Source organism: Prionailurus bengalensis, chromosome F2 (assembly GCF_016509475.1).
Source record: "Prionailurus bengalensis isolate Pbe53 chromosome F2, Fcat_Pben_1.1_paternal_pri, whole genome shotgun sequence".
In the NCBI taxonomy this organism is placed as follows: domain Eukaryota; kingdom Metazoa; phylum Chordata; class Mammalia; order Carnivora; family Felidae; genus Prionailurus; species Prionailurus bengalensis.
The window spans coordinates 53,172,811-53,195,450 of record NC_057353.1 but is presented as its reverse complement, the minus strand read 5'-3'; the positions used below and the strand labels follow the sequence as shown (position 1 = coordinate 53,195,450).

The window sequence follows — 22,640 nt, the reverse complement described above, 5'->3', positions numbered from 1 at the left end:
TAAGGAGACCCAAGTGTCTGGTCTTCATGTGCATATTTCTTGGCCTTGATTCAAGACCCTGACATAAGGTCTGCTTCTGTCTGGTCTAACATCTCCACAGGCCATGGTAGACCTTCAGCCCTACCTCTGAGTTTCCTCTTTGTTTCTAAGTTTGGTTGTGTATTAACCTTTTTTTTTTCAGGTTGGGAGTGGATATTTTGTTCCACATTTCTATGTGATTAGAGTAGGACCAGAGACCCTTGTCTCTTCAGCATGTTGTATTGACCGGAGGTCTGATCATACTTCTATTTGAATGTGTGTTTTGTGTTTTCTCTTACAGCTAGTTACGTATCAAATCCCATTTGCAAGGGTTGTTTGTCTTGTTCAAAGGACAATGGGTGCAGCCGATGTCAACAGAAGTTGTTCTTCTTTCTTCGAAGAGAAGGCATGCGCCAGTATGGAGAATGCCTGCATTCCTGTCCATCTGGCTACTATGGACACCGAGCCCCAGATATGAACAGATGTGCAAGTGAGCAGTTGACTTTTGTCTACTATTTACTGTTTATGAAACTTGGGGGGAGCTAAATTGAAAATTTTGGCTAAAAACAAGTGTAATTTTAATATGCTACAGAAATAGTGCAATCTTAAAATTCAGTGGGGGTAGGATAAGAATATTTTTATCTTTTGTCTAGAAGTACATTGCATACACACTTTTTATTTTTAGGTTATTTAAGCATTTTTTGTATAACAAGCATCTCCAACACAAGCTTGTTAAGAAGATCTGTATAAGGCATACTTAGCACAACAACAACAAAATCCCCAAGGAATTTAAATGTCTTTATACTGGGAACATTGTCTCCACTTTACTACAGTGTCTATGGCTTCTTTTGCCTCTTTTTTTTTTTTTTTTTTTTTTAATTTTTTTTTTCAACGTTTATTTATTTTTGGGACAGAGAGAGACAGAGCATGAACGGGGGAGGGGCAGAGAGAGAGGGAGACACAGAATCAGAAACAGGCTCCAGGCTCTGAGCCATCAGCCCAGAGCCCGACGCGGGGCTCGAACTCCCGGACCGCGAGATCGTGACCTGGCTGAAGTCGGACGCTCAACCGACTGCGCCACCCAGGCGCCCCTGCCTCTTTTTTTTTATCTGAGTTTGTAATCCATAGTTTAGTCTAATCTATAATACATTATATTAAATAGTTCTGTAAAGCACCATTACTAATAAAAGATTTAACTAAAATATTTAGTTCATTTTAGAATATTTTGAGTTCTAAGTTTAACAATTAGAAAAAGTATTAAGGAATGGCATTCTATACATAGTCATACAGGAATGATTTTTATCTTTTAATCCAAAAATCACTTATAAAATGATTCTCAACTTCTAAGTGAATAGTAGTAATTGGAATTAAAAAAAAAATGAATGACATACCAAAAGAACATCCCTTTCTTTAAGGAGCTTAAATGTTAGGGCATAGAGAGGATAAGGAAAAAAACAAAACAAAACATGGAGCGAAATGACAAAATGTCAAAAGGGTAAAAGTTTAATTTTAATTCAGTACACTAAGCTATATCAGGCAAGCAGTATGTTAGGGGAGTAATTTAATTACCTCCCATTAATACTGTATACATGGCTATTAAATCAGCCAAGGCCTTTAGATTAGAGGAGAGTTTGAATTGAATCATCCAAGGACAATATTATTTTGGAAGAAGGCAGAACTAATGGTGGGAGGCTAAATAGATTTTAGAAAGAAGGAGACACACATGTGTAAAAATAATGTGCTTGGAGAACAATAAGTCCCATCTGGGATGTGGTTGGTATTTTGGCAAGGCCATTTAATCTACATTGCTGAACATTCAGTATCCTCAGTCCCTGCCCATGAAATGTTCTTTGTGCCCTCAAGTCACTGTGACAAGTAAAAATGTACCCAGACATTTTTGAACACCTCCTAGATGATTAGTCCAATCTATAATACATTATCTCTGGATAAGAACCATTGAGTCGGATGGGCTTAGTAGGAGGTGTGGTTGGAACTGAGAATGGAAAGGGACAGAGGTTGGAGTGCAAGGATAAAGGACTTGAATGCTGTGCCAAGGAGTCTGGATATTACCTACAGGTTTCAAGCAGGAGAGGACTGAAGAGGTTGCTTTGTTCAGGATAGTTTTAGCGGCAGTGGGGGCAATGAATTGGAGAAGGACAGAAAGTAGAGGAAGGCTACTGTAACAGTTACAGATGAGAAATCACATTCTGTTGAAAGGTCTGTGGGTAATGAATTCCAGAGATTTTAAAAAATAGAATCAAGGAGACATAGAAACTAATTTCAGAGAGTGAAAAGAGAATCAAATTTGGTCCTAAGTTTTCTAGGTGAATAATTTTCCATTAGCAGAGATAGAAATACATAGGCTCAGTGAAAATTCATATCTGCTTCTATTTCATGGAATTGTTTGGATTAACAATTACAGAGACAGAACTCCCAACCTCTGACAACACCGTCTAATTTTTCAAGTATGTACCTTGTCCTTAATTTTTTGATTTGGGGGCTATCTAGTAATTTGTCTGCCATAGTTTTTTTTTTTAACTTCCATGGAATGATAGGTTTACCTTAAAAGGGAGTCCTAGTCAGATTGCGTTAGACCACCTGGTGGGAGGGGGCAGGATTTGCGTTCCTGAATATTTGGTGCATTTTTCATTCCATACCATCAGTGCACAAGGAAGATGAGGTAAGAGTGTAGATGGCTCCAGGCAGTTATTCCAAGTTTTAGGCCTAGCACTTACGCAGTCTGTGTATGGACAGTACCCTGACAATGTAATGTGTTACTCAACCCTAGGACATTGGCGAGTCCAAGGGGCTGCTGATAATAACTTTGCAGGGACACAGTTGTAAACCAGGACTGTCCCAGGCAAACCTGTATGGATAGCCACCTCAGCAATACTTTAGAGTGTATCAACAGATATATCTTCAAACACATTTTGGCTAAGTTTATCCCTTTTCTCAGAAAGGAGAGCAGTGACTGTAAATCAGCCTTGGAAAGAGAATTTCCATGTGAGAATGGGTTTGCTGTGGTTATACTTATTGTAACTGAATGTAATCGATGTTGCAGTTTACTGACTTAGAGGAAATCATTACTTATCTGGTACAAGCTGGAAGGGCTTATGAGTAAGATTCCTGTGAATCAAAGTGAAAGTGGAAAATTATTTCTTAATTCTCACTATGTGACTTTGGATGGCCATGATTCTTTCATACCAATTATTTGATTTTCCCCCCATACTTTGCATATATTCCATTGTTGTTTGTATTGTATTCAGAGGATGAGACAGAGTTAAATTGGAAAAGCTGTTACAGACTTAGAATTTGAAATCATACCCACTTTTTATTAAGCAATTATTGCTCCACAGTAGAGAAGAAAATTATACTTCAAGCAACAGTAGCTTTAAATTTTTTTTAATGTTTATTTATTTTTGAGAAAGAGTGAGAGAGCAAGAATGCATGCATGAGTGAGCAGGGGAGGGGCAGAGAGAGAGGAAGACACAGGATCTCAAGCAGGCTCCAGGCTCTGAGCTGTCAGCACAGAGCCCGATGAGGGGCTCAAACCCACGAACCACAAGATCATGACCTGAGCTAAAGTCAGACACTTAACAGAATGAGCCACCCAGGTACCCCAACAGTAGCTTTTTAAAAACATTCTTTTTCAGAGAGTGAGAGAACAAGCAAGGGAGAGGGGCAGAGGGGAAGAGAAAGGAGAGAATCCCAAGCAGGCTCCATGCTTAGTATGCAGCTGGATGTTGGGCTCAATTTCATGACCCTGCCAGGATAATGACCTGAGCCAAAATCAAGAGTTGGACACTGAACTGAGTGAGCCACCCAGGTGCCCCAAGCACAGTAGCTTCATAAAACTTCCTAGCACATCTGTTTTAAGATTTTAATTGCAAAGCAGTATTTTCAGAAGGAAGACTTGCTTTATGAAATGTTGGCTAGGTTTGGCCTCTTGGTACATACAGTATGGAGCTTAAAAAGCCAGACATGCTTTTAAAAACCAATTCAGTATCCATTTGAAGCATATTATGAAAAATATATACACTCAAGGACACTAAGAGCTGCCATTGTCTCTGATGGTGTTAGGTGATATTTCTCTCGTTACTTTTTTCTCATTTATTGAAAAACTCATTTACATGAAAAAACTTTATTCCTTGGGTAGTTACAAATATTCTTTGTAGAAAGCTTAGAAAGCACATAGGCCTTAAAAAAACAGCAAAAGCAAAAATTAAAAACACTCAAAGATAACAAAAGTTAACATTTGGCTTCTACCCTCAACTTTCATTTCTATGTATATTTATGTCTTTCTCCCTTTACAAGTGTACCCCTGTTCTATTTTGTAACTTGTTTCAACTTAATGGATTTTGAACATTATGTTAATGTCATTAAATATGGCTGCATATATCCTACTGAGTGGATATATCCTGATATATTTAATCACCTATTAAGAATTTGATTTTAGTTTTTCAAAAATATGAAGAATATTCTTATATAGTCTCTCATATACACACTTTAGTTTTATACATTTATCTGATTTGCATAAGATAAACTTTTAAACATAAAAACATGTTTTCAGCTTTATTAAGATTAACATGTAACAATATCACATATTTAAAGACTTTTGATATATATTGCCAAATGGCCTTCTAGAAAAGCTGCACCAGTCCACATCTTAACTAATAGCAGACACTTGCCCTTGCGTCTAACAATAAGTGCTATTTACAACAAGTACAAAAAAATGCATTTTTGGTTTAATATTTTCTTTGGTAAGGTGAAGTTCACTTGTTTTTTACCTGAATATTGGCATTATGACATTTGCCAGAATCTCTGGCTTTTTTTCTTCTGTTTGCAAAACTGTCTTGTTCTTAGTGATTAAAAAACTTTAAATGAAATATCACAAGAAATTTATGTGCAAGATTATGAATGGAGAGTTCAACGGATTATCACAAAAAGGGCAACTTGTGCAACTGCAATACAGGTCAAGAGGAATGTTAGCGCCCCAAGAATGCTTATGAGGTCTTTTAACAATCACTCCTATCTCTTCTGCCTCCACAAAACTACCATCCTGACTTGTAACCAAAACATATATAAAAGATTACTCATGATCCTTTATAAAGATCTATAAATTGGAAACAACCCAAATGCCCAAGCAACACAACATTGAAAAAATGCATAACATATTAAAAAAGAAACTATATAAAAGTAGAAATGAATGAACTACCTCAACATGCAGCAACATAGATAAATCTCACAATGTAATGTTGAATGAAGGAAGTCATAAAATGATACATTGGCATACATTGTGAAAATAGTTAAAACAAATCTGTGGTACTAGAAGTCAGGATTGTGGTTCTTCTATGCGTTTATTGAACACTTCCTTTGTGCTGGATTTTGTACCAGTTACCTATCGATAGAGTAATGAGTCATAATTAGTTGGTGCCCTTGAGTTGCTTATGGTATAGTGTAGTGGTTCTCTACCATGGGTAATTTCTCCCCTTAGGGGACATGTGGTAATGTTTGCAGATATTTTTGGTTATTACAGTTGAAGGGATGCTGGTGGATAGACTATAGATACTGCAAAACATTAGACAAAGGCATAGGACAGCCCCCTGCAACAAAGAACCATGTGGCCCAAAACATCAGTAGCATTGAGGCTACTGTTCCGGTGGAGCAGGCAGACAAGTAATCAATTAGTTCCGGGTGGGGGTGTGATAAAGGGTGCTAATTTGCTTCTGTTTGCTACCAGTTACTCTGTTAGATACATATTTTCTCATTTTTCAAAGAAGCGTGCAGAGGATGTCATACTATTTTTATTTTCTGTATGAAGTTTCCTAAACTGAGTGAAACGCACTTTCCAAAGGTTGGGTGGATTTCATCAATGGGGGAGATGACCCTTATAAAGACTCTAGGCATTTTCAGAATTGTTAGGATTAAGCGTTCTAGGTAAGAAAAAAAGAAAGGAAAAGCACACTTGAAGGTGTGGAGACACACAGAAAATCATCCACTGTTAAGTAAAATGTAGGTGATTGAGTCCAGTTCCACTGCATAACCAGAAATGATAGTCAAGGTGGCGGGGACTGAGTTTGACAGACCTTTTGTGCTAAAGTTAGTCAGTTTAAGCACCTTCCTGAAGCCACAAGTAGTCAGTGAAGGATTTTAAGTAGGGGAATAAGAAGGGGAAATATTTTTCTTTTGGCAGAATGAAATGTGAGTTAAAGGGAAGTCAGCAATGAAGGTGGCAAGGGCAATAATCTAGGTTAAAAAAAATGAATAGAGAATAGATGAGAATGAATGAGAATAGATATTTCCTCTTCAGACCTTCCCTGACTAATCTAAAATGTTAACTTTCCTTCCCAATGTTTCCTTTCTTCATTTTTTATCTCTTCCCCCTTTCCTCATTCTTTCACTCCCTCCTTTCCTCCCTTCTTTCCTCAGCACTATGGGTAGCTAACATACTCAGGTTTTGCCTGTTTTATTCACTTCTCCCAATAGAATGTAAGCTCCAAGAGGGGAAGGGATTTAAGACTGTTTGGCTTGAATACAGGCTTACGATCTGCAGAACAGTGTTGACACATAGTGGGGCTCAACACATTTATTCAATGAATAAATGAAGGTAATCATAGTGGAAACGGGAATGAGGGAGATATTAAGGGATAATCAACAGGACTTGATAATGAATGGGATGTTGACTAAAGGTGAAGGGAGACTGAGCTTACTCTTATGATTTTGGCTTGGAAGTTGGGTAGTGAATTTATGAAGGTACGGAATAAGAGAAGGTGCGTATGTGCTGGCAAGAAAGGCCATTATGGTGGAGAATGGGTGTTTTGGGACATGTTGAGTTCAAAGTGGTATGAGATATCCTGGGGAAGGTACCCAAAGGGCAGTTAGATGTAAGCATTCAAAGCTCTCAAGGGAACTCTAAACTTAGTCTTTGGCAGAAAATACTATGACCTACTTTGCATGCTTCTTTGAAAAATAAAATGAGAAAATATAGATCTAACAGAGATCATGAGTAATCTTTTATATGTGTTTTGGTTTCAAGTCAAGATGGTAGTTGAGGGAGAAGAGAGGGGAGTGATTGTTCAAAAACCTCACAAAAGTTCTTGAGGCACTAACATTCCTCTTGACTTGTATTATGGTTGCATATGTTGCCCATTTTGTGATAATCCATTGAACTCTCCATTTATAATCTTGAACACAAAATTGTGGTATTTTTATTTTATGGATGAAATTTCCTAAACTGAGTGAAATACATTTTCTAAAGGTTGGATGGATTTCAGCAATGGGGGAGATATTGTTTAAACAATAGAACTGTTGACCTTTATGGGAGGAGTTTCATTGTTACTATTGGGGCACTGTCCTCATTGCTCTGGTTTGAGGGAGCACGTGGAATCTTAGGCAAGCAGACATGGTGATTGTTGGTTGAAAAGTATCTATTGACAGCAAGACGGCTCTTGAATTAGGAGATTGTGTGTGTGTGTGTGTGTGTGTGTGTGTGTGTGTGTGTGGTGGAAGGAGACTTGAATGGGAAAGAGCCATATGAGGTGGAAAAATAGGGGAATGATTGAAGAAACAAGGTCACTGAGGAGACAGAAGAACATAGGATACAAGACCTAAGTGGGAAAACTAGCCTTAGATGAAAGGCTTGTCTAATCAGAAATCTATAAAGTATCTATATCCTATCAGTCAAGCATTTGTTTTATTCATTTACCAGTAAGGGGATCAGAAATATGCTGAAGTGGCAGGAAAAGGATTAACTTTTTATGTATAAGAAAATACATATACATTTGTTGCCAGAGGCAGTGTATTTTCAAAAATAATTTGTAAACAAAAAATTACAGAAATGAGATCTGCATCCAGAGAATTTGCTACTTTTGTTTTTAGCTTCTTCTTCTGTATTTGATGATTCTGCCCTTCTCTTTGGCACTTTGTAAAAATGTGTTTTAGGCTGAGAGAATGTTAGCATTATGTTTTTGAAATGACCTAGGTTTAAAAATGAGTAATTTAGAACATACAAGAAAATTCGCAGTTAAATGTAACCATCCCTTAATTTGTGAACTGCAAGACCAGTGTTGAAGGGTTTTTAAAGAATTACTGCATGTCAAATTTGAGTACTTTTAAAAAAACCTGCCATTCTTGAATCATGAAGTTTAATGATGCATTTGGAAAAAGGGTGGGGCACCTGGTGGCTGAGTCGATTAAGCCTCAGGCTTCATTCAGGTCATGATCTCTTGGTTTGTGGGTTCAAGCCCCGAGTCAGGCTCTGTGCTGACAGCTCAGAGCCTGGAGCCTGCTTCTGATTCTGTGTCTCCCTCTCTCTGCCTCACCCTCACTTACACTCTGTCTCTCAAAAATGAATAAACATTAATTTTTTTTAAAGGAAAAAGGCCTAGGTATTTAAAATGAACAGAAGTGCTTAAAATGTTTTTAATCAAATCTGAATAACTATGAACTATAAGTGAGCAGGATGCATATACTGACTCTGAGAACCATAAAGTCCATATGATGTGTGTTGAAATATCTGTAAAGAAGCAATTCTCTGACAAATATGTTACTGTGATCTCAGTGTCTGGGGGATTATATGAGAAGTAAAATAAAACTAAAAATTAAGAATGTCTTTATTTAGAAGATGCCTATGGATGGACTAAGGATCCAACTGGGTTGCTTGTGAAATTGATACAAATTAGACAGTGGTATTGTGTAATCACTATTACCCAAAGTGCTGCAAATCACAATAGACAAATAGGGTAGATGTATCACAGAATCAGAAGAGGTCAGAGAAGGGACATGTTAGCAGTAAGGTGAGAATAGTCATTGGAAGACTGTGGAAACAGTGGAACTTAGCTTTATTTTCTTCTGCCTTCACCATCTAGCCTGGGTGGCAAGGTAGTGAAGAGCTAGGGGGCATTTTGTGTTTAACACCTGTTAAAACACTGGTTGCTTTCTTCCATGCCCCGAGTTTCTTATTGAGTAGATCTGAAATGGTGCCTAAGAATTTATATTGTCAACAAATACCCAGGTGATGCTGACTTGGCCGGGTCAGAAACTAGCCTTTGAAAATTGCTGCAATATAATAATTATGTTGTCTCCATCCATCACTGATTATGGAATAGGCCACTTTGTATTTAGTAAAAGACCAGTTTTAGTACCACCTAAGCATAATGAGGATATTTTGAGGAAATGTGTGTCCTTCTCCACATCAATCATTAATCATCAATATCATAATCAGTAATAATGTATCTGTTCATGGACTCCACTAAGCTGATCACAATGAAATAGAATACACTGGCTTTCAGCCAGGCTTCTAATGCTCTTGAATCCTTCCTCCTCAGGCTCCTGTCTTTGCCTTCCCCACTTTCTCATGACTTGCTCTTCCTTGTTCTGAGATTTCCATTACTTTATGTATTCTGGCATGTTTAGTGTTCTAATTAATAATTATGTCTGGTATCTTAGAGTTTAATTTATTCTTTTGATTTTGTTGATACAGGTACTGCAAAAGATTCTGATTGAAATATAGCTTCCATATGAATTGAAGCTTTTTAAAAATGTTTATTTTTGAGAGAGTAAAAGAGAGGGAGTAGAATCCCAAGCAGGATCCACACTAACAGCATGGAGCCCAATGTGGGGCTCGAACTCATGAATTCTGAGATCATGACTTGAGTCAAAAATCAAGAGTCTGTCCCATAACTGACTGAGCCACTCTGGCACTCCATGAATTGAAGAATTGTAAATAATTGTTTGGGCCATATTATGAAAGGAAGAAACGGGAGGGTTTATGGGCAGGAGAAGAGGGATCATGGTGACTATTTAGACCGAGAGGACCCTTCTGATCTCTCTGTCCACAGCTGGCTCCTGAGCTACATGTCAGTCAGGTGTCCTAACTTACTCTTTGATGATAGGTGAAGTTCATATTGAGTCCCAGTGTCCTCATCTTTAAAAATTAGGGGAGGCTAGGAGGTCATTGCTCTAATATTCTGTGATTCTATAACTGTCTCCAGAAGTTACTGCTTTTTGCTATTCTAGTCAGCCCCTCTCCTCAAATTTCTGGTGGGAATGGCTATTCTAACACTCCCCTCAACAACCCTGTGATGTAGGTAAGTGTTTACATTTTACCATTGAAGCTCAAAGAGGTTCAGAAACCTACCCAAGGACACACTTATGAAGCAGAGCTAAGAATGAGATCTAAGATTCTGATTGTTTTATTTATTTTTTATTTATTTTTATTTTATTTTTTAATTTTACATCCAAGTTAGCATATAGTGGTTGGAACTAGAAGGTATTATGCTAAGCGAAATTAGTCAGAGAAAGACAAATATCAAAGGATTCTCTCTGATTCCAATGCCTGTTTCTTTTTCTTTTTAAGCCAGTTTTACTGAGATATATAATTGACATATAGCACTGTGTATGTTTAAGGTGTACAGCAAAATTTTACTTATGCATCTTGTGAAATGATTACCACAATAAGTTAACATCCATCATCTCATGTAAATACAAAAAATAAAGGAAAAGAAATGAGCTGTGATTAGATCTTTGGTATTTACTCTCTTAACACCTTTCACATATACCAAAAAGCAGTATTAACTGTAGCCATCACCTTGTATGTTTCACCCCTACTACTTATCTAACAACTGGAGGTTTGTACCTTTTGATCACCTTCATTCAGTTCCCCCTCACCCTACCTTCAACCTCTGGTAACAACAGATCTGATGTTTTTTGTTTTTGTTTTTCTCCTATGAGTTGTTTTTTCTTTTCTTTTTTCTTTTTTTCTTTTCTTTTTTCTTTTTTTCTTTTCTTTTGTTTTTGATTTCACATATAAGTGAGATCATGCAATATTTGCCTTTCCCTGTCTGATTTATTTCACTTAGCCATGTTTCTTTACTCCATGCTGCTGCTCTTAGAGAAAATAAAATCACAAAACACATTATTTGTTAAGCTTTAGAATCTGTCTTTTTTGAGCAGGGTTGAGGGTAGGTCATCACTTTTAATTGGCACACTTTGAAAAGCCATTCTCTTAAGCTGGTTCCTTTCCCAAAAAAGGACCTTGCCCTACAGGCTGCTCTGCAGAAAACATGTTCTCTTGGTTAACAGGTTACTGCCAGCTGGGAAAGTCTGATTAGCTGAAGTGGCTTTTACACCTTTATAAGAGCTGCTACCAGCCAGTTAATAAACTGACCATAACTGGATAAAGTTAAAGAATAGTTCTTTAGGGGAGGGACTGTGAGGATGGCCCTGCTGCCCCCTTATCAGAAGCTAATTGAGAGGTCGTCACCTGCTGGGTCTCTTGATTCTTATGCTTTCTTAAGAAATTCCATCCCTGCAGGAGAGCTGGCTAGGTTTTGATGCACCTATGATTGGGATAAAACAAAACATCTGTTAATTGACTTTAGTTTCAGGGGATTGTATCCAAGCTTGGTCTCCACCGAGCCACAGTTTAATTGCCTGAGAGGCCAGCCAGTCAAGGGCCTGTCATCTAAAAGGTGCTCGCTACATATGAACTGAATAATTGATATGAATCCTAGGTGGCTCAGGGTCTCTGAGAGGAGAGCAGTTTCTGTAACATTAGTTGCTCTTCTGTAAAAGACACCTTGAACTTATTACTAACAATAGACACTTATTTAGTACTTCCTTTTTGGCTAAATCTTCTCCACAGTTTATGCATATACCTGACTATTTGAGGCAAGTAAACGGGGAGGGGTGGGGGAAGCCTAGAGAAGTTAAGCAGCTCAGCTCATTCAAAGTCACCGACTGGTGCTTAGCAGAGTTGATAGTGGAATGTGTGTCTGACTAGTGACAACCCATGTTCTTTGTTCAAGCATTCTTGAAATGCTTTTTGGTTTGTTCTAAAGAGGCATTCCTTTATAAGTTCATGGAACATATAAACTAAAAATTGAAAGTACTTATATATTTAATGAAGACATTCCTATTAACTACCTTTAATATTTAAAATCTCATAAGGGTAAATTCCTAGTAGCACTGCTAGGAATTTACCCAAGGGATACAGGAGTGCTGATGCATAGGGGCACTTGTACCCCAATGTTTATAGCAGCACTCTCAACAATAGCCAAATTATGGAAAGAGCCTAAATGTCCATCAACTGAGGAATGGATAAAGAAGACGTGGTTTATATACACAATGGAGTACTACTTGGCAATGAGAAAGAATGAAATATGGCCTTTTGTAGCAACGTGGATGGAACTGGAGAGTGTTATGCTAAGGGAAATAAGTCATACAAAGACAGATACCATATGTTTTCACTCGTATGTGGATCCTGAGAAACTTAACAGAAGACCATGGGGGGAGGGGAAGGGGAAAAAAAGGGAAGAGGGAAGGAGGCAAACCATAAGAGACTCTTAAAAACTGAGAATAAACTGAGGGTTGATGGGAGGTGGGAGGGAGGGGAAAGTGGGTGATTGGCATTGAGGAGGGCACCTGTTGGGATGAGCACTGGGTGTTGTATGGAAACCAATTTGACAATAAATTTCATATAAAAAAATAAAATCTCGTAATGGTAAAGACACTAACTTCTTGATCATTAGGAAGCTGGTGGTACAGTGAAGCAACCAGGTAGGCTTCTATTCACCATGTGACAGCCCTTTTCACTGTCTTTATTATTCTTTTAGTATGATGATGAGGACAGATGATGATGAATGTAATTGGGTGATACTTTTCTATGTAGTTGGGTGTATTGTGAAATCTCTCCTGTCTCATTTTGTAAGTGGAGTTCAAGTAAAGAGAAAGTAGTAGCTTTTAATGTGTTGTGCAAAAGAAAACAAATAGTAACAGCCATTTCAAATAGTGCTTAAAAGAATGTTTTGTTCAATTAATAAGTACTTAAACTGATCATCCAGAATGAATGTGTGTGTGTGTGTGTGTGTGTGTGTGTGTGTGTGTGTTCACAGCCCTACAAGGCTTCTGTCAGGCATGTAGAAATTCCCTTAATTAAAAAAAATTGTTATATAGATTTGGAACAGACCTGGTTAATTCTCTCACTCTCTCTGCCTCCTCTCTCTCAACCCTCACCAAAAATATGCATATTAAGGTTTCTAATTAAGAACTTCCCCAGAGTTGCACAATTATCCAGTAACAGTGTGACCCCAGTGACTGAGATACTGTCATATTGTTCCTTAAAAAATAAACCATGGAATACAGAAGAAACTACTATGTACAATTACAAACCTGCATATAGAAAAATCTCAGGTTCTTTGACAATTTTTTTTTCTGAAATGGTCAGTTTAAGTGTTTTCAATCCCACTAAGGATCAAAGACATTAGATTTTATCTTCTAAAGAGAGAAATCAATTTGTGGTTAAATCACATCTTTATTTTTTAATATGAATTTATTTATTTAAATATGAAATTTATTGTCAAATTGGTTTTCATACAACAAGTGTTCATCCCAACAAATGCCCTCCTCAATGCCAATCACCCACTTTCCCCTCCCTCCCACCTCCCATCAACCCTCAGTTTATTCTCAATTTTTAAGAGTCTCTTATGGTTTGGCTCCCTCCCTCTCTAACTTTTTTTTTCCCCTTCCCCTCCCCCATGGTCTTCTGTTAAGTTTCTCAGGATCCACATACGAGTGAAAACATATGGTATCTGTCTTTGTATGACTTATTTCCCTTAGCATAACACTCTCCAGTTCCGTCCACGTTGCTACAAAAGGCCATATTTCATTCTTTCTCATTGCCAAGTAGTACTCCATTGTGTATATAAACCACAATTTCTTTATCCATTCCTCAGTTGATGGACATTTAGGCTCTTGCCATAATTTGGCTATTGTTGAGAGTGCTGCTATACACATTGGGGTACAAGTGCCCCTATGCATCAGCACTCCTGTATCCCTTGGGTAAATTCCTAGCAGTGCTATTGCTGGGTCACAGGGTAGGTCTATTTTTAATTTTTTGAGGAACCTCCACACTGTTTTCCAGAGCAGTTGCACCAGTTTGCATTCCCACCAACAGTGCAAGAGGGTTCCTGTTCCTCCACATCCTCTACAGCATCTATAGTCTCCCAATTTGTTCATTTTAGCCACTCTGACTGGCGTGAGGTGATATCGCAGTGTGGTTTTGATTTATATTTCCCTTATATTACATCTTTAAAAGAGCACTACATTAGAAGGAACTCAGCTCTGATTTGAGCTCTAAAAGTAACTAGCTTTGCAAGCTTACACAAGTTACATAGTATGGTCTAGGGCAATAGTCTTCTAGTTCCAATAACTGTCATAAGTCTATGAAAAAAAACCTGAGTAATATTTACTGTTGGCAGTCACCATTTTCATATTGGTCTCTTTGTGACTTTATATATATTTTAAGTCTAGTTTCTGCAAAATCCTATCTCCGTGCAATGCTCATTTCTACTTGGTTTACAGTTAAGGAATATGCATACTTCTTGTTCCTTAGACAAAGATAAAAAAAAAAATCTAAGAGCTTCAACACCATATATAATCAGTTGGTGCCTAATTCGGAAATGGAGCTCTTTATAATGTAAAGTATTTTTATACCAAAATCATGCTATTGCATTAAAATGTACAAGGCAGACTCCGTTTCAGTATTTATTTTAAGCTGATAGAAATTTAATGGATTTGTTAGTCATTTGGCAGCTATACCTGTCATCCAATGTTATGTCAAGCACCTATGCTAGGCCCTGTGATGCAGAATAGAATAAGACATGTTCTGTTTTCTTCATGAGATCTTCATTTGACGGGAGGATTATGATGAATGTAAGAACAACCACGAGAGTAGAATTGTTGTCTCAGGTACCTGGATGCTGGGAGGGCATGGGGAGTTTAGAGGAAACTTCAGCATTGCCAGGGTAAAGGTACCATGGCAATGAGGCAAGGGAAGTAGAAGGATATGTCCAGACAGAGGGATGTTGGGCTTTAAAATCAAGGGTTTGAACTGAACCTGGAAGCAAAGGGAAGCTGCTGAAGGATTTTAAACTTGAGCTTTGGAAGATCACAGTGGTCTTTCTGTGGCTAAGGCGGAGCCACCTTAGTTTATTTTATTTTTTATTATTTTTTTTACATTTACTTATTTTTGAGAGGGAAACAGAGCACACGTGGGGAGGGGCAGAGAGAGGAGGAGACAGAATTCAAAGCAAGCTCCAGGCTCTGAGCTGTCAGCACAGAGCCTGACGCGGGGCTCCATCCCACAAACCATGAGATCGTGACCTGAACCGAAGTTGGACGTTCAACCAACTGAACCACCCAGGCACCCCAGAGCCATCTTAGTTTAGATCATTGTGACCTATAGCCCCGGTGTGACTAAGCCATCAAGATTAGAAGAAGCAGACCACATCAGACATGCCATCAACAGCAACAGTAATGGTGATTTCACTTCACACTATGGATGTTTCGTATGCTGGTCCACAGCACTGATGCTCTAGCACCTTGTGAGCACACCCTGCTTTAATTGTATTACACAACCCTCTAAAGAAAAATCATGGAGCACTCGTTCTATTTATTCTGGAAGCCAAATTATATCGAATAGCCTGAGAGCTAGAATACTTATTTTCTTCTCTGTCACTTTGTAGTTTGTAACATGGCTTTGTAATTTTCAGGACTCTTAACAGAAGATTTAAAAAATTTTTAATTTAGGGTCCTAAAATGCTTGCTCTGATATGTAACAGAAGTCTTCTTTCTCACACTTACATTTAATTTTCTTAGGAGTTTGTAGTTCTCTTGAATGTGCTTCTCATTTCAGTTTAGACCCAAGTTTGACAGAATCATTCTGCTTTAAAGGCAGATGCTACCTTGTGGTCTGTTTTCCTTTGTGCAAATAAAGCTTCTACTTAGCACTTCAGCTTTTAAAGTGTGTTCGCATCCATCCTTTCATTTGCTCCTGGAAATCCTAGGACGGAAGCAGTGTTATCCCCACTTATGGAGCAAGTAAGCAGTTCTGAGGAGTCCACTGGCAAGCCCGAGGGTTTGCAGCCTCTGCATTGCATGGCTGAAACTATCTATTGTTGTAATCAAATTGGATAAGCAGAACTAACAAAGCTACCTTCACAGAGTTGGGCAGATATATCAGCCTGTATATCAGGAGGCATAACTGTAATGCAGGTTTTAACCAAAATGCATTGTTTGGTAAGATTTTTCTCCCTTCTTTCTCTCCAACCAACACTTCACTGACTAGTCAATGCATATGTAATCAAGAAACCACAGGCTTATTAAAGGCAGCATGGAATTTTGATCTATTGATAACTCCTAAGGAGTCCTATTTCTTGATTTATCAATATAGTATGAAAAACAGGGAAGTACAAATGTTCCCATGTTGAGATAATTCAATTCCAGCAGCGTCTTGTTCATTTGATATTTGTATTATGTACACACCAGATGATGTATTTAAGACATCATTATGCCTCCCTAAGCTTAAATGCTACCATTTGGTGTTTTAAACATGAAGCCTTGTTCTTTCTTCCTTCAATGTGCCCATGGATTTCAATCATTTTCTAGCCTAGGACTCAGCAAACTATGACCCATGGGCAAAATCTGGCTTGCCAGCTTTTCGGGGGGCCCTTGTAAAAAATAGCTTTGAGAGTTTTAAGTGGTTGAGAAAAATGTCAAAGGGGAAACAATATTTTGTGGTACACAAAAATGATACTTCATATTTCAGTGTTCATAAATAAAGTTTTATTGGAAAACAGCCATGCACTACATATTGTCTATGGCTGTTTTTGATCTACAACAGAGTCGAGTAGTTTAGACAGAGACTGCATGGCCCACAAAACCTAAAATATTTATCTGGCCCTTTAGAGGAAAAGTTTGATGTTTCTTGCTCTAGCCTATTTAGAGTGTGAAGGGATTAAGAGATTCTTCTTGTTTTCCTTGAATGAGGGTTGAGTGGAGAGCAGCAACCCCATGTTAGCTTCCATATACTTTGCTGTTTAGTTGGGTGGACAGAGGTGTATTTGCCAACATTTGGAAAAGTTCAGCTAAATCTCAGGTCTGCAGTTTACAATAAACTGCTCTGGTTCCACCTTAATATGAAAAATTGACAAGTTAAAAAGGGAAAAGCACACAAGGTGTAACCAAGATGAGAGATCTGCTACTTGGTAGGAAAATAAAATCTGATAAGAGACATGAATTTGCTTTATGATTTTTACAATTGTTTCATTGTTACCATATTCCTTCCATTTGAGATAGTTGTCCTCCCCTCTCATTTGCTTTAAATAGGAAAAAAAAAAGTCCCTTTAAACACCTGCCTTTGTATTCTCAGTAAATGTGTCCAAGTTTTAATTTCAGCTATTTTGAGAATACTTCAAATATGCATCACTTGAATATACAGGAAGTGAAGCCAACGTTTTTATAGTTCCTCATTGTTTGATTGCATGATTTTACATAAACATCAGTGTTTCTTCAGATTTTTTTCTGTGGGTGGGCCAGACATAATTTTTAAACATTCTAATATTAGAATGCATCTACCAACATATATTTCCCAATTTGAGTTTTGGGTATTTATTTTTTAAGTTTATTTATATATTAGCATGAATGGGGGGGTGCAGAGAGAGAGAGAGAATCTCAAGCAGACCCATGCTGTCAGCACAGAGCTTGACGTGGGGCTTGATCTCAGAAACCCTGAGATGATAACCTGAATCTAAATCAAGAGTCTGATACGTAACTGACTGAGCCACCCAGGTGCCCCAAGGTTTTGTGTTGTTGTTGTTTTTTTAATGAACTATTGTAACACTTTAAAATGAGTCAGGAAAACAAAATACTTTTGATAGCATATGTATCCTTTAAAGTTGAAATAAGACACTTTTGGCATGCAAGGTAAAACTCTATAGATATCTGAAAAACAACATATGAATTTCCATTCATCCTATCTAATTAAAATTTGACTAAAGTTACACACAAGGCCAGAATTTTGCAACGCTTGTGTCACTGCCCCAATGGCCATGATAAACCACCTTTAGTGCCCTTCATAAATTGAAAATCTTCATTTTACGTAAAGGGCCCTGCACCTTTCTATTAATATCTATTTAATATTTTGTGATACACAAGATAGCAATATTTTGGGTAGGCTTATGTAGCTCTAGGGAGTGATAAAATTATGTGGTACCTTTCACCTGTTCTTTTTGTTCTCATTTTAAATGTGATGCTCCAAACAATCCTGTGATATGGTTAGGTCTGGTATTTTCCCTCCCATCTGATAGTGAAAGGAGTAGTAGGGCACAGAGAAGATGTAATTTCTCTTACTTCTAAGGTCAAAATTACATTTAGATCCATTTTCCTAAATCCTGGTTCCTAATATTTGAGTAGATGACTTCTCATGTAGGTAACCAACAAATGATTGTGTTCTGTTTCTTTAGCGGCATGGCCTAAAGAAGGGTGTAAAGCCACACGGGGTGTCTGGGTGGCTCAGTTGGTTAAGCGTCCGACTTTCAGCTCAGGTCATGATCTCATGGTTCATGAGTTCAAGCCCCATATTGAGCTCTGTGCTGACAGTTCAGAGCCTGAAGTCTGCTTCAGATTCTGTGTCTCCCTCTCTCTGCCCCTTGGCTGCTTGCTTACGCACTCTCTCTCTAAAGTAAATAAATATTAAAAAAATAAAAATGAAAAAGGAAGGGTAAAGCCATTATATTGAGGACAGGCATTAGTCTCAGGATAATGTCTTTCATTTGAGTAGTGCAAATATATAAATATTTATTAAAATGATTACATATATATATGCGCATCTGTATATCTACTACAAATGGAGTATCCTGGTATTTTGTTGGTTCTTCCTTTCATCTGCCATCTTGGACTGTCCTGTTTGGTAAAGTTTTACTCTCATGATAGCTCACATTCTTTGATCACTAATTACGCAGTAGATACTGTGCTGAAATCTTTGCCTTTATCAAGCTTCTGAAATGTCTCAAAAACCCTAAGATAGGACTGATGTTAACCTTTTTTTTTTTTTAATATAGATGATGATACTGAGGCAAAGGGTTTTGCCAACTTGCCCACAGTCACATAATGGTAAATGAGCCAAGATGCTAACCTCAGATCTGCTAACCACTGTACTATTTGAAAGGTCATGATATTCTCAACATAGTTCTTGTTTCCTGCCTTTGGATTCTGTTCTGAGTATCCTATTCTGCACTTGACATAGTTGAATTTCATCCTGTGCTAATTCTCCTAATTAATAAAGGTAATCTTAACGCAAACCCATTGCAATGGGTTTTACACAGACTTCCACCCTGGATCTTCTTTTAACTCAGTAGTACTGGTTTTCTCTGTCATCACTCAAATAGTAAGTATGAAAACTTGAGTCCTGAAACCTCTGAGTCCTTTATTTATGTATTTTTTTAGGTTGAAATATCATGAAGCTTCTCATGAGCTAACTAGGCCATACTACAAAAAATGTAATTTAAAATTTTAGGTAATAATTTTCATCATTCCTTAGTCTAATGGGATTATTGCAATAGTATATATTAGAAAATGCATGACTTTGGTAACATAAAGCTTAAAAACTTTAGTTAAGTATACATAAGCCATTGCAAGTTTTGAGAAGGAATGTTAAACAAGAATATCTGAAGTTGTTAGAGAAGCCTAAAAATATTTAAACAATAAAAAAAACTCATATTAAGTTGCACAGTTTAGTACTTCCCATGTGAAAAATTGCTAAAATTCTAATTCTGAATGTCTTTTGGAACAACCTGTCCCTTGAATTTCTGTTAAAATTTTAGCGTATACCGAGCTGGGGTTTTCCAGGGGCCAGCTTGATGCTTTTTGATACAGCTGCAATCCAAAGAATAAATACCCCTAGTGGGTGTCAGCATCTGCCACATTCTGAATGGAGATGCTGGTGCTTTGACAATAAAGGGCAGCTGAACAATTAGCAGTCAGATTTTCATGTTGTGCTAAGACAGCCTGTACCTGACAGTCTTGATGACCAAAAAATAATAGAAAAATGTTCATTTGTATGTGTCTGAGCTCCTGTCTACCTCACCGATTGCTTCCCTTTCTCCAATAATTAATTGCAATGTATGGAATTACATTTTCACAGTTGGGTTTAACAAAGGCTGATTTTTCTATGCTTTTAATTTAAGGTTTTAATTCTCTTGTTTACTTGATTGCCATCTGAGATATTCATTTAAAAGATGGCTGTTGTCATCTAAATTTTTGGTGAGAAGATAAACAAAACTTCCTCTCCTGGTGTGCCAAAACCCTGAGAGAGCTGATACCAAAGTTGGGGGTGGGGAGAATTGTGCATCTTTGGTTTCTCTCGGTTTTTCATCTCTTCTACCCAGTTTGTCACTTTTATTGGTTCATTGTAACTCCCTTTCCTGTGAGCATTACCTTTTAGTGTTGAGCCTCTTGGTGATTTTCCTTACCTCCATTCTTTCTTCTTTCAGGAAACTTAAGTTTCCTAAAGCATTCCTTCCCTGCTCCCTTTGTATATACGAAGGAGTAATCACATTATTACCTCATTGCCTGCCGCTGTACCTTTGCTTTTAGTAGACCAAGATCCTGAAATGCAGGAACATTGCTTTTTCATTTGAGCCTCTAGCTCTCCATCATGATGCCTGACCTCTGGCACTTTTTTTTTTTTTTTTTTTTTGAGAGAGAGAGGGAGGGAGGGAGAGGGCAGGCAGGCATGTGGGCACAGTCAGTGCAGAGGAGAGGGAGAAAGAATCTTAAGCAGCCTCCATGCCCAGCACAAAGCCTGCCTTCTGGGTTTGACCTCGTCACCATGAGATCATGACCTAAGCTGAAATCAAGGGTCCAATACCTAATCGACTGAGCCACCCAGGCGCCCTATATGCTTCTGTCTGTTGAAATCAGGGAACAAACTGGGTACCATCTTGGTCATGTTGCTCTCATGCTCAAGAATCTATCAAGACTCTCTCCCTGCTAGACCAAGCCCTAATCTTGAGCCTAACTTCATTTTTATTAATTTTAATTATGACTTAAATACAACTTCAATTGTATTTTTAATTATGTAATTGTAATTGTAATTTTAATTATGACTTAAATATAACTTCACACAAAGTTGAAGAGATTTATAACTTCCTTTTTTGAAACAAAGTAAGAAGTAAATTCCCCACTTACAGCAAAGTAACCATTTACTCTAAAGTAACCATCTTCCACTTCTGATCTCCAGCTCATTTAAGCCACTCTTCATTGGGCTCATCATGTGCCATATGAATTTTCTGTTGTGTGATTATGAATGGAGTCACCCTCGTCAAGACTCCACTCTTCCCTCTGTCTCTTTAAAACCTGCCCAGCTGAGGTTCCAACTTCCATGGCATATGTTACCTGCCACACTTCAATACTTAAGTTCTCTATTATAATTGTTTTCAGGTGTTGGACTATTTGTTCTTCCAATACGATTTGCATTCCTTTCCAGCAACCATGGCTTTTCTCTCTATATAACAGATATTTACAGGGCATGTGCAAGCAATCTCATACCTAGCATTCAAATGGGTTTTTAAATATAAAGGAATTGAGTTTTTAAATGGCACTTGTGTTCGTTCATTTGGCAAGCATTAAAACTCCACCATGTGTCCGGCACTGTGTTAGAAACAAAGAATTTACAGACTGAAAGAAAAACTGTAATGGCAGAACAGAAATGGATCTGTATTTTCTGCCTCTAATGTACACAGCACATGCCTTTAATATCTACTATGCTATATTGCAGTGCTTTGTGAGTGCCTCATGCCCCCCTGTCTTTGGCACCTCTAGGACAGGGAATGGGCATTATAATTTTATATTCTCAGGGTCTGGTACAATACCTGGCATGTGCTCCTTTTTTGGGGAATGCTTGGAATGAACTATTGAACTGAACTACAGTGTAATTTGAAAAATTTTATAATAGAGCCTGTGTGGATACTGTGGAGGGACAGGAGAGGGGTACCTACCCTATTTTTGTTTCTTGGCCAGAGTAAGTTCCCCTTGCCAAATGACAGCCCCATCAGATTGTATTTGGACACAGTTTCACTTGGACAGTAATTTTACTTAAACCAATATTGGCAGTGCTCACTTGGATTACATTTTTGAGGAGGCACTGTAATTTAGAAGCATGTAAGTTGGCTAAAGTAGGGTCTTATTTCTGAACAAGGACAAAGTATAGATTTTTATGGAGACCTCTGTTCAGCAAACTCTGGTATCTCTGTTTTCTTAAGCCATATAGAGTTTTCTAAAGTTGATCAGTCTATTGAATGATCTCATTGGTGTCTTAAAACTCATTTATTTATAAAATTGACATAAGGATTTTCCTGAACTGTTAATAAAATAGCTATTTTTGGGAAGCAGTCCTGTTGTACCATTCAGGTAAATACGAGTAGTTTTGTATCTTCTGCACCTGTTTTGATTTTTTTATTGATAACGAGAATGTTTTACTTTTATATAAATGAATTAATAAGGTTGATGTGAATCCCACTTATTTAAGGATCACAAGCTGAAGAAATTTCTGGGAGAGAATGGATACAGGCTAGAGGGGAACCTGGAACTATAAGTTCCTACAAATAGTGGTTTTCTCCAAAGCAGAAGAGTTAGATCTGGGAGAAGTGGCTGAATGGGACAGGCGGTTGTGGATGGAACTGGAGTTGGTAATAAAGAGGTTCCAGGAAGCATGTCAAGAAGTAGATTGGCAGGGTAGGTGGTTGAGACAGTTGCTTTGAAAAGCTTTTGGTTCAAAGGTATTT

The 22,640-nt window shown here is 37.8% G+C and overlaps 1 protein-coding gene across 1 annotated transcript in view; it reads left to right on the top strand.

The window, feature by feature from the left end:
* The window catches only part of RSPO2 (R-spondin 2), a 156,130-nt gene that overhangs the window by 75,791 nt on the left and 57,699 nt on the right, over positions 1-22,640 (top strand). Inside the window, exon 3 of the mRNA XM_043601602.1 lies at positions 320-508. Within this exon, the coding sequence (XP_043457537.1) occupies positions 320-508 (189 nt within the window). The remainder of the gene's footprint in view (positions 1-319; positions 509-22,640) is intronic.